The sequence below is a fragment of the Nelumbo nucifera genome, chromosome 1, assembly GCF_055504915.1.
Source record: "Nelumbo nucifera cultivar China Antique chromosome 1, China Antique-T2T, whole genome shotgun sequence".
NCBI lineage: Eukaryota > Viridiplantae > Streptophyta > Magnoliopsida > Proteales > Nelumbonaceae > Nelumbo > Nelumbo nucifera.
The window spans coordinates 37,437,501-37,450,895 of NC_142649.1; the positions used below are offsets into that span (position 1 = coordinate 37,437,501).

At 37.5% G+C, this 13,395-nt stretch overlaps 1 protein-coding gene across 2 annotated transcripts in view; it reads right to left on the bottom strand.

The window, feature by feature from the left end:
* MLH1 (MUTL-homolog 1) overlaps nt 1-13,395 on the bottom strand; it is a 79,862-nt gene that overhangs the window by 34,044 nt on the left and 32,423 nt on the right. For both annotated transcript variants that reach the window (XM_010274252.3, XM_010274251.3), the window contains exons 7-13: nt 11,724-11,822; nt 11,568-11,637; nt 11,294-11,429; nt 1,942-2,036; nt 1,667-1,775; nt 853-1,015; nt 111-272 (exon numbers count right to left, since the gene is read on the bottom strand). In XM_010274252.3, the coding sequence (XP_010272554.1) occupies nt 111-272; nt 853-1,015; nt 1,667-1,775; nt 1,942-2,036; nt 11,294-11,429; nt 11,568-11,637; nt 11,724-11,822 (834 nt within the window). The remainder of the gene's footprint in view (nt 1-110; nt 273-852; nt 1,016-1,666; nt 1,776-1,941; nt 2,037-11,293; nt 11,430-11,567; nt 11,638-11,723; nt 11,823-13,395) is intronic.

Here is a 13,395-nt window from a genome sequence, read left to right on the forward strand (position 1 = left end):
TCGGTAGCCTTAAGATATGCATACTGAATAATCATCAGTTATCCCAATTCATTGCCAATAATAAACAACGTAATATTGTTCAAAATAGATAAAATGCTATTAAGACTTACATCATTGCCCAAACACAATACAAATTCCGGCACATGATCCATATCAGGTGTGTACTGATCAAGTATGACAGGAAGCCTAGACAAATTCCCTTTTTGATCTATGTGAATGCTGAAATATTCATCTAGCATTTCAGCTTTTTGCTTGAGCAGTTCAGTGTTCATCTGATAAAAGGAAAATAAAACATAAAGACAATGCCAGCAGAAATTACAGAAAAAGGACAATAAAGAACTAACTAGGCTTGCAAGAAAGTTGTCAATTTTGTACACTCTTTTCCACCTCTAGAGCCTTGCTCTAACTCCAACAAGAAAAATATTACCCAGGGGCAATATCAGTAATTAGACCTGCTGACGAACCAAGCTTCAGGCCTAACTTTATACTATTTCAGGCTCGGGCTCCAGGCCAGGCCCATTCAAATTTTGCAAAAGCCAAGCCCGAGCCTGGTCCATGAACAGGTCCATCAGTAATACAATTAAAGGAGACAAATTCCAAACAGATGTTCAATGCCATTAGAAAATGAACTTGCACATCATGACAAAGCAGATCAATTCAAGTAACACTCCATTGAAAATGGGAATAAGTTCAAGTAACATGGAAATCCAACCCCACAACTAGGGAGTGGGAAATAAGTTTTAATCAATAACAACAGCAGCAATGGTGATATGATGATAATGATAATGGGATAACTAATAAAAAATCTGCATTCAGTCAAACAAAGCAATCTACAGAGGGATAAAAAGTTACTTCAGCAATTTTCTCTTTTAGATCATCATTCTCGCTACATTCTGGGTCTACATCCTCCTTCAGTGCCATCATTATTAGCTCTGGTAGTGGAGCAGGCTCACTTAGTTGTATAGCATTGAAATGGGCAAATCGACGTAGAACTTGCTGATACATAAGTTCTTTGCTGCAAATCATGGACAGCAGAAAGAACTTATAGTTGAAAGAGTGTTCCTATCATTTATCAACAAACGATGATAACTGAACAGCAATAAAGAAGGAAAAAGATAGAGAGAACATGATTGGCAATCATGAGAATCTCACATGACAAGCAATAGCTAGGGTCAAATTTTCTTTTCTGATAGACAGGCTATTTGCTACTGCTTTCAAGACTCATCCTAGTTAAAGAACCAAATATCACTGGAAAAAAGATTATTCACAACCCAAGTTCATGAAAGAACAAAATATATCAATTATTATTGATTCCTATGGAATGAACAGCCTTACTAAGGATGAATAAACTATAAAAGGTCAAACCTGCAAGCAACATTTTACTTATTTATCAACATGACTCTCATATACTAAAATTGGCAGTTTAAGTATGTCAGAGGACAGCAAAACTTGATTGTGAAGATGCATATGTTTGAATCTGAGAGTGGCTACTTTGTGCAAAAAAATGTGATATACTTTAGAACCGTACCCAGTCTACCCCTCCCAAGACCAAAGATAGCTGGGACCAATATTGGGTAATGACCTTTTTTATATGGTTGATGACATAATCAAATAAATTTTCAGAATTTATTGTAGTTCATAAAATGGAGAAATACAATATTATTACCTCAAATTCACCACATTAACAAGATATAAGTGGGTATTGTATTGAAGTAATGCAAAAAGATCATCTGCCATTCCAATAAATGTACAATGCTTCACAATGTCCAGCAGACCTATAATAAGCAGATAGAACAAATGACATAAAGAACAGTTTGATCCTAGCATAGTAGAAACGAAGAAGCAGTTTGATTAAACATGATAAACAACACAAGAAAAACAAAATACAGGAAGAAATGGAAATAATAAAAAACACAAGAAGAACTATATGGCACAACATACCAGAGTGACAATTAGAATCAATTTCACTCAGAAGCTCCTGAATGCTAGTAAGATCTGCACTTTCCTTTGGATTCCTTCTTCGTCTCACAGCACATCTGTAAACAAAGATTAAAGAGTGTTGAGAGGTTTAGGGGTGATCGAGTCAATCAAGCATTCGTTAGACAGTGTATGCCCTTAGCTCCAATCAACATGATGTACATTATGACATTTATTTTAAATGAATAAAGTACATATTTGATTCATGTTATTGTGGTGTGTTTCTGAGTAATACCCTTAAACTGGACACATATGAGACTTGTGTTAGTTTAAAATCTTCATAGTCGTTGGATAGATCTGGGGAGATTTATCCTGCCAGGGCTGACACTGATGTGCCGCCAAGTTGGTTGGGGTTGCTTGTCTAAGCTGCCAGGGTGAGACCTGAGGTACAGTGTGGGTTTTCTTGAAACCCTGAACCGGACCAAGTTCTAGTGTTGCCCTAGACCTTGGAGACAGATGGGCAGAACTGTAATGTTACACCTTACCCCAAGACTTGATTATGGTACTATACTATGTGTTGGATTGGGTTGTCTTTGATGTGCCAATCAGTGAGATCCTTAGAGGGGGTCAAAACCTAGGTATGTTGGAACAGTCCGAGAATTCATCTGTGTTGTTGTTTGCAAAAGATTTTAATTCTCGGGATCCATGTGAGTAGAGAGTGCAACACTGTACCTTGTAGCCGAGGGAGAGGTCCTCTCTTGTCGGGCAGTGTTTGATCATTAAGGGATGAGAGGTTAAGTATAAAACCATTGAGGGTTATACCTGATGGGCTAATTTTGCATTTGCCCAAAGTCCTTGGGCCTTCATAAGATGGTTGGACCCAAGGACAATTTAGTGTAAATGTTGGGCCCGTTAAGAAACCATGGTGATGGACTCAGGGTTTCTCTGTATTCAATAGTAAATTCGGCCAAGCCTTGTAACAGAGGCTAGGCTGAACCCATGTGGTTGATGTGTAGATCAATAATAGGGTCCCACGCCATACAAAGAGAGCCAAGCTAGCCAGCATTAAAAGGAAGTGAGCATGAAAGCTTTAATGAGCCTAAAGCCCATTTCGAACTGGTTGATTGGATTAATTAAATAGGGGTGAATCTAGGTATGGATCAGCAGATAAGGATAAGAGGATAACTCTTATCCACTTAAAGAGTCCAGATCCAAATAGAGATTTGGATCTGGGAACTCCTAATTTGATTAGGAAAAGCTAATCTTGGTCTACAAATAAGATAAGGGATTATCCTTATCACTTAAAGAGTTCAGATCCAAATAAAGATTTGGATCAGGAAACTCCTAATCATATTAGGTGATCATCTCTTTAAGGCTATAAATAGAGAACAGGGCGGATCTAAAAAATACACATAACAACACAGAAGACAACTCAGTTTGACTGTTTCTGCCTTCAGTTCTTTTTCTCCCTGCTCTTGCTGCCCTACCCTGTTCGATCTCCATTTCTTGGATCTGATCAAGATTTGATCTTGATATCGTTTCTTGTTAGAAGAAACAATTCTGAAGTTGTGCTCACTACCCCATTCGATTCTTGCTGAAGAATCAACGGTTCTTGGTGAAGAACTACCTGCTGATCCTACCTCGTCCTAAGTTGTGTCATCTTTAGTGGAGGGAGGATTTGGTACACTCTTTGGGCGTAAACACCTGTGTTGGGAGGAGCAATTTTGTGTGGATTCCGTATCAGGTATACCTTTCCCTAATCTTGGTTTCAGATTCGGTTTGGTCTAGTTTGGTTACAAGAACGAACCTTGAAAATGCAATTTTCTAAATTGGGAATACGATTCCCAGATGGGAGTAAAGAAATTTTTGAAATTTCGCCCAACCTTCCTACAGGGTTCGGCCATTCATATGATGGATCTCCCATCCCCTCAGTGGTATCAGAGCTAGGTTCAAGTCTTGAACCATATTAGATCAGATCTGGATCTGCACAAATGGGCAGAAGGCATTCTACCAGATTTGCGCAGTTAGCATTTTTTCTGGGAATTGGTTCCCAGATTATGGACGAAGGATCTGGAAAATAAATCTTAATTATTCTATTATATTTATAGAATTGTCCTGTGAATGTTTCTTGAATTCTTGGGCTGCACGTGTGATGGAGATCGAATCTTTTTGGTGCCAAGATTAGCGCACCCTGCTATTTCTTTTCTATTCGATTTGGTCTATAAATAATTTTTTTTTAGACATTGTATAGGAATTCAATGTGATGTAATAATAGAAAAATTAGGTTTTTCTATTTTATTTCATCTGGAGAGTGCTGAAGTGTGCAGCAGACGAGAAAATTTCGTAGAAAGAAGTTTAGAGATCTGTGATTTTGCAAATATCGATTCTACAATCTACGATTAATTTTTCTTTGCAAGTTTGTAGGATGTCCAAGAAAATCACAATGTTGTCCTCTGATTTTCTTGATATTTTGATTATTTAGATTTAATTAATTATTTAGATCATTATTCTTGAATTATATCTTGAACTGGACACCAAAACTTGGGCTGATTTATACCAGATCTGGTCCAAACTGGTTGGACCGAATACTTGGTTCGATGGGGTTGGTTTTTCTTACCCAAATTCGATTTTGGCCAGAGGGTTGATGGCCCACTTCAAGTTCTAATTCGACCCACCTCTATAAAACCCAGTTTTAATATGTTAAAACTGCATCAGCCCTGATTCAGTTATATGGGCCGAATTGCTCTTTGCAATTCAGCCCATATACCTAGATAATGTTATTCGTTGGGCTGATACTGATTTAACCTAATTAAATTAGAGTTTTGCAGATATTCTAATTGATTGGATCGATTTGTTTCATGCATGTGATGTATGGATGTGTGATTTGCTACGTACATGGGCCATAAGCACTTGGTCCATGTTAATTCGATAGTGGCTCTTTCGCACTCCATGGCTGAATGCACATCATTGCCATGGTGTCCATATGATCATTGGATGATCTCCATGCTTGATGGGCCCCACATCAGCTTCCTCCCCAAAAGGAACCGTGTGAAACCCTAGCCGTTTAGGGCCCATTTAATTCTGACTTTGAGAAAGTCAGTGGGAGCCACTTTGGTATGGCCTAAATAAAACTAGGGCATAACTATTTGTTCCCACCAGTGAAATAGAAGTGCATCTGCTGGGAGATTCATATGATGAATTCTCTAAAGGCCTTCCATCATTAGCATGAAAATGGGTCCCTCAGTAATGAGGAGATGCATCATAAAATTTGGCGATCCATTTGCTGTTGGATCTGTTGAATTGTTTCATAAGATGATAGGGGCATCAAAGACCGATGTGGGAGGGGCCTATCCTAAAATGGAAGAATCTCTGACGGTACCTTGGCGTTCACGAATATGATGAGTAAGCACTTACTGGACAAAAAGGTTTAACCTAAAATAGCAATGAACCTTGTCTGACAGAGGCCAAAGGGAAAACTCATAAGATGAGTGGATATGATCATTCACAGAAGGTGGTAGGGTTATGCAGCTGAAACAGTTGACTCCATGCATTATATGTGGTTTCCCACATTTCCAGAGACATATTTCGCAGTCTCCATTAATGAGATAGGAGGGAAATCTCAGAGATGAACAAATGAAAATGAAACATAGACTAAAAGTCATTTCTATGTAAATAACATGAATCAAATCAGGTTGTGGACTAATATTTGCTTTGCCTTTTATCAGAAATGGAAAACGAACAATTCGCCAAACTATTGGACGATAATAAGCTTAAGGGCCCAAGTTATGATGACTGGTTTCGTAACCTTATGCTGGTTCTGACGTCCGAGATATTAGACAAAGTTGCTAAGAAACCTACTCCGGATTGTCCGGGTGATATGACTTTTGAGGCCCACAGGAGGGAATATCAAGATTGGAGGAGAAAAACTCTATTGCCCGGTGCAACATCATAGCCTCCTTAGACAATCAAATACAGCGACAGTTCGATCAAATCGAAGTGTCCAAGGATATCTTGGATAGTCTAAGAACCATGTACGAAGAGTAGAATCGTTCTACTCATCAAAAGGTATTAAAGGTATTAGGGCCCAAATGGCCCAACCCATAGTCTACATGATCCATCTAGAGTGCAGTGTTTTAAAAGCGCAAGGCGCAGGGGTCAATTTGCACGTGAGGTGCAAGGCACAAGGCGAGGCACACGCCTTTTTAAGCAAGGTGCAAATATTAAAAAAAAGGGCTAAAAATTAAAAAAATGCCAAAAAAATCAGAAGTAAAAAAAATAAAAAATAATTATTAAAATAATATTAATAAAAATATAAACTTTAATTTTAAAATAAATATTTTAAAAAACCTATTATCTAATATTAAAATACATAAATATAACATGTAAAGCATATTCAAATGAGAACTTAAAAATAAAATCAAATATATAAAACATTTTCAAGCACATAAGACCCACAATCTCTTTTTTTCTCAATTGCATTACTTCAAGTAGCTAATGTGATGTAAAACATATTACATTCCTAATTCTATGAGCCGCTTTTGTACCACGCCCCTCGAGGCAAGCCCAAATAAGTCCACGTTAGGTCTTAAATTCTTAGTTCTCACACAAAAAAAATAATGATTTTATAGTTTTAATTGCTTTTTAAGAAGACATCTTATTAGGATGAATGAATGAACAACATTACCAAATAGGGGGTTCTCGAAACTTCAGTGAGCGAGCGAAGTTTCAAAAAGCGCATGACTGGGCTGAGGCGCAAGGCACACCAGGCATGTGCCTTTTGAAAGGGCTGCGCCTAGGACCTAGGTGAGGCACCTACCCTGAAATGCGCCTCACTTGTGCACCTAGGCACGCTTTTTAAATCACTACTAGAGCGGTAGTGGATATTTGGCTTGATCCAATCAAAAGGCCGACAAAGGATGATAAAGGATGAGAAATTGGTGGCCTACCATAGTCACAAGCAATTCATGACATAAGATATTTCTACAATAAGAGGTTACATCAGCCTAATTAGTTACAAAGATGTTAGAGTATCTTCGATCAGTTACTCTTCATCATAGCTCTGACATTTACCTCTCAATTACCTCTTTTCTTCTTTTCTTTTGGTTGAAGGGCAGGCTCCCTCAAAGTAGCCCCTGAGTTGGTAGGAACCCAATAGAATACAACTCCAAAATATTTTGGACTTAACATGGAAGCCCTATATCCTCTCCTACTTCGAGTAGAAATTGCACTTCAGCTGATTTCAAATCAGGTTATTTTGTCAACTTGTTTGGAAACCCTCTGGGTCCCATGCTGTCCAAATGGCATTGATCTCAGCCCCCTTGATTCTAGGGTTAAAGCTCGATCTTTAGGTTATATATTTGAAGCTAGGGTTTGAGGTCTAAAAGAGAAAACATCTAGAAATCATCCTATTGATCTAACTAAGATTTCAACTAAGAGAATACAGAACATTTCTTTGAGAAGCGAAAAACACACTAGAGAAAAGATACTCCAAGTCTACAACACATACAAGCTTTTGAAACTGCAATTGTTTGTAGAGATTGATTCAAGAAGTTTTGATTGTGACAACTGAAGCAATTCGGTGGTGAATACCATTGGAGGATTCTGCACTTGTGGAAACTCTTTTAATAGGCATGATTCTGTTTATTTTGGGTTAATTGGGCTAAACATAGGCCCTTGATTAATAATCAATGCAGGGGCCTAGAGACAGGTTTACAAAGAGATATCTTGTTGCTTCAATTATCACTCAATGAAACTCTATTATCCTTCTTGATCTCCGGTTTTTCCCTTCACATATTTGGTGAAGCTATCTACTGGAGCATATAGAAGGTTAGGGTACCATAATGGGAAGCAAACTAGACCTAAGGTTGATGATCCACCATTTCCTTGATGCGAGTAGTAAAATTTAATGGTCATGTCATGGTTGATTTGTTCAATTCAATCTTATATTGCATGAAATTACATGTTCCTGTCTACCGCCAAGAATATTTGGGATAGGTTTAATGCTACCCATAGTAGTCAAGGCGACGCCTACGCAACAAGGTGCCCTTGGAGGCTCGCCTCACCCAGTTGCCAAGCAGTTTTGCATACTGTATAATAAAATACTTTTATATTGTTGTTGTTTTGAGATTATAATTATAAAATAGACATTATTAAAGAAAATTATTAATTTTTTGTGTTTATAAACTAATTTCTTTTTATTATTTTCTTATTTGCTAGGGTTTAATCAACACGAACATTGCTAACTGCTGTATTGAACCCTCAATGACTTCAAAATCTGAAACAATAGTTGAGGGAAAAATTTTAAATTTTGTCTAATCAACACATTTCTTATTCCACATCTTCTTCTTCTTCTTCCACCTTTTCTTTTCTTCTTTTCCTTTAACAAAAATAGGGGTTCAGCCCCTATATTTTTTTGAATTTTCTTTCCTTTCTTCTTTTTCTTCTCATAAATATGTTGATTCTCTAGACTTAAACATGAAGTTTATAATTTTCTTATGAAAATTATGGATAGTTATTAAAGAATGCTGGTTATGGAACCTAGGGAACTACCCTAGGATAGTTATTAAAGAAAGTAGGCGACAAGGCGCCCCCCTGTCACCTCGCCTTGGTGCCTTGAAAACTATGATGCTACCTATTCTCAGAGTAGTAACACCATCAAGATTTATGAAGGGGAGGCTAGCCATGGTGACACAGGGAAAGGTTTGTGAGCATGTAATTCACTTCCTTAGATGCTATGGGAGGAGATGGACCACTTGAAGGCTCTTGAATGGAGGGACCTTATAGATGATGATTAGTATTAGCGAGACATTGAGAAAAACTGAGTATTTATAGTCTTGGCTGCACTTATTCCAAAATTTGATTTTACTACACAAATTCTGAGTGACAGCGTCCTTAGTCTTCCTATAGCTTATCCATTGGTTTAGGGGGAATAATGTTAGAAGCTATGGGTCCCACCATTGTTGAAGATCATTCAGCTCCTGCTACTTTTAGATTTAAGACAGATACTAGAGGCAAGGTCATTCTTGCTAAGAAGACATAGGAGGTAATCTGTGATTATTGTAACACCAAGCACACAAAAGATTGTTGATGGAAACTCTATCCTCATTTAAAGCAAGACTGATTCAGGAACAGGAAGAAGGTTAATGCTAATGTTGCTACAGCATCAGAGACATAATCTTCTTATTCTGTTGCTGTCAATTCAGCTTGAGAACAATGGAGCTTGTACTTGTACCTCTTCGAGTCCTATTGCTCCCACTGCATTTGCTAAGAAGACATAGGAGGTAATCTGTGATTATTGCAAGACCAAGCACACCGAAGAACGTTGCTGGAAACTCTATCCTCATTTAAAGCAAGACTGATTCGAGAACAGGAAGAGGGGTAATGGTACTGCTGCTACAGAATCAGAGACATAATCCTCTAATTCTGTTGCTGCCAATTCAGCTTGAGAACAATGGAGCTTGTACTTGTACCTCTTTGATTCCTGGTGCTCCCACTGCATTTGCTAAGTCAGGTAATATTTGTTAGTTTCATGCTTTTACTCCTAGACCTTGGATAATTGATTCAGGTGCCTCTAACGATACAACTGGTAATGACTTCTCACTTTGTTTCCTACAAGTCATGCTTTGGTAGATCTCATACCCGTTGGGTAAAGTCCAACTAAGTGATGGAGTTTCTCTTAGTTCCATTCTTCATGATCTCCACCAGCATGACATCTATTAGTTCTCTCACTAGAACTTTAAATTATTGCATAACTTTCTTTTCAAACCATTTTGCTTTTTAGGGCCTGAGCATTGGAGAAAGATCATTTAAACAGGATGTAAAGTTAATGGTGTCTATCTTCTGGATCAGCCTTCTCAGCACCTAAATCAACCCTCAAAATGGAGGATAAGCCTCAAATGGAAGTTTTCTACCTATCCAGCATCAGCTTGGTACCAGAGCAGTTCATTCTACATCAAATTAACAGCAGTGAAATTTTGTCAGTACACCACATAATAACCAACCACTGAGTTAGTTCAAGGAATTCAAAGATCATTTTCATGCCCGTTTCTTATGAACTCAAACTTGTCCTCCATTGACTTGGAATTGCAGAAAATCCTATCCGACAATTTTTACTCTCAATGTTCTTTCTAAGGAAGATAGGACTGAGTTGGCAACATTGAAGGAAATTGAGACTATAAAACATGACCAAAAATTGGAAATATCAGATGGTTTAACAGAAATAGTTGCCCACATATGAAAACTTTGATTCTTGAATTCCAGTCTAATTTTTCAAGCTTCTCATGAATCATATAGCAATTTGGTCTGCTCAAAGAAATGTGTAGTGCCAAGCCTATTCAACCACTAATGTAGTCTGCTCAAAGAAATGTTAGACAGTATATGCCCTTAATTCCAATCAGATTGATGTATAGATACATTTATTGTAAATGAATAAAAGTACATTATTGTTTCATGTTAATATTGGTATGTTTCTGTGAATTTACCCCTTAAACTAGACACTTATGAGACTTGTGTTAGTTTAGAATGTTCTCAGCCGTTGGATGGACTTGGGGAATTTATCCTGCCAAGGCTAACATTGATGTGCTGCCAAAGAAGTTGGGGCAGCTTGTCTCAACTACTAGGGTGAGACCCGAAAGCACATGTAGTGTGTGGTTAAAACACTGAACCTGGATCATTTTTCAGTTATGCCCTGGACCTTGGAGATAGATGGGCAAATCTGGAAAGTTACACATAACCCGTAAACTTGATTATGGTACTACATTAGGTGTCGGATTGGGTTGTCTTTGATATACCAATCAGTGAGATCCTTTGAGGGTCAAAACCTAGGTATGTTGGGGCAGTCTGAGAATTTATCTGAGTGGGTGATCATAGAGATAAGATCGGCCCCTTATCGGACAAAGTGAATGATAGGGTTTACACTCTTTCTGATGGAAACCTAAAATGCCGACAGTGTTTGGTTTTTGCAAAATATATTTTTATGATTTGGGTGTAAACTTCCACCTTGGGATCTACACTTGTGGTATCCATATCAAGTATACATCTCCCTCTTTGTTTGGTTTCAAATCTGGTCCATTTCAGTACAAGATCGATCCTAGAAAAATGCAGCTTTTCGAATTGCAAGGAATTCAATTCCTAGAAGGTTAAGAATTTTTTTGAAATTTCGCCCAACCATCTAGAATGGTTTAGCCATCCATATGATGGATCCCAACCTTCCTTCAAGAAAAGCATGGTTTAATGAAACTATGAAGGCTTTGCTTGAGACAGTAAATTTTTGTTTTTAAAAGACAACAGAATTCTTTTAACCTTTACGATATGAAATTAACATATAATAATCAACTAAAATCAATGAATTTAGACTAGATTCAGAATGTGAGCACACCGCACAGCAGTTAAGCAAGAATTCCCTCCTTGTTGTCTAGGAGGCTTGGCAGGCAAGTAGGCATGCAATCTTCCCATAGGATCCAGAGTATCTGTTCGCACAACTTTATGCACAGGGACTTTCTGGGATTTTGACACTACAGGAAGATAGAAAAACATGAAAGAAATGTTGGTGAAATAAAAGAGGATTCCTGCCAAATAGCATACATGTGACTGTTTACATGACTATACAGGTATAAATTTCTGCAGAAAGGGAACTAGATATGGTTTCTTACCAGGATCTGAGGAATTAATTTGGTTATCCCTCCTTGCACCAAGAGGAGCAGATGTAGAGGGATGTGTTGTCTTCCTTGGACATGCAAAATGAAGAGTTAGAAAGTTTTCCAAGTCCTCTGATTTTAAAACACCACACAAAGTTCACAGGAAAATACCTGTGTGTGGAATGTCCTCACAGTATCTGAATTCCTCAACTTCAACTCAACTGCAGCCTGTATGTTCTCAATGATGCTTTCCTGATACAGAAGGCTAACCTGCAAAAAATATAACAGGATTAGGAAAGGTGAAAGAAGCCCAAAGATTTACCAAAAAGGATCCACAATATCCCCAAAATTTATGACACATTCCCAATAATTCTTCTTTTCTTGACAGTACAAAATCAATCAGGAATTAGAAATTTCCAACAAGGAGTTTTGAAAATCAATAATTTAAACTAGAACTCTTTCCAAAAAGAAAAACCAATGTCAAATCCTTTATTCTTTTTTCTTTGTGTTGTCATATGTGCTAAAAGATAAAAATATGTGATGAGTAAGCATATCAACCATAATCGTCAAGGCATCACTGATAATGTGTGTTTGGTCAGTTGCTTACTTGAATGCCATGTCTTATATAAATAAGACACCTCTTTCGGCAGCCAGGTACCCACCTTGGTAATAAAAATCACAAGAGAAGCATTTTATGGTAAAATTATTAATATGCCTACACATTATATTTGCTTAAGAGTTTTAATGATAAAATATAAGACCATAGGTCTATTTGGTTGCCAAGAAATGGATGAGTAAAAAGGAAAATATCACAAATAGATGCCATTTTACAGTGCTTGTTTTGTGCCAGGAGAGGGGAAATATTTCAAATCTCAAAATGGGGGAATAGTCTCACTAAAACAGTGCAACCCCAGTGAGAAAATGAAAAGTGAGCAGACAGTCAGATTGATGACTTGATGACCAGATTACTACTCTGGACTCAGTTAACCTATTACCAACTAGATTGCATAGAAACCAATGATTTGTTTGATAACCAGTTGACCAAACAGTTGAACAATTGACCCATTTGCTAAGTAACCGGACTTTTATATTATGTTCTGAATTTTTATTGCTTTGATGGCATGGGTTGACCCATTTGACCAAGAAGGTTGAGCCAATGACTATCCATAGGGAAAACTCGCTCAAACTCCAAGTCAGTTTTGAAAACAGTGAACATGACCTTCACAAATGCCCATTTGAAGAATCTGACATGGCATATAGCTCCTAAATTCTGCTACATCAGCTGCTAGAAAGGGTGCAACTACCATGTGTACAACTGTACATTAGGCAGAATTACCAACTGATGAGCATAAGATGGACCAAGTTATATTATCCATCGAATTTTCTCAGCTACCAAAGAATAGAAAATAAATTCTCATATATTTATTATAAGCAACTAAACACTAGATGGCAGACGAGAAAAAAAAAATTCTCACCCCAACCTTGCCTTCACCAATTTTCTACTAAACAGACCCCAAGGGTTTCAAGAAGAATGGGAATAAATAAACCAAGGTGAGAAGTACTAGAATATGGTATGTATAGGTGTGGATAGAGGTATTATTGTCCTTAAATTGTTTAAAGAGGGCTATTTTGTTTTCTTCACCATCTTACTTTAGTAAGGGCAGTTCTGTAAATTAACATATCATGCGATAATTGTAAGTACAAGCCTGAGGAGGGGAGGTGTTCAACTAAAAGTCCCCACCAAACAGGAGAGTACGTTCTATCTTTCTCTCCCACCTTTATTCTCCTATCTTTTTAATTATTCTTCTCTATATCCGAATCTCAAGATACATATCAGAGCAAT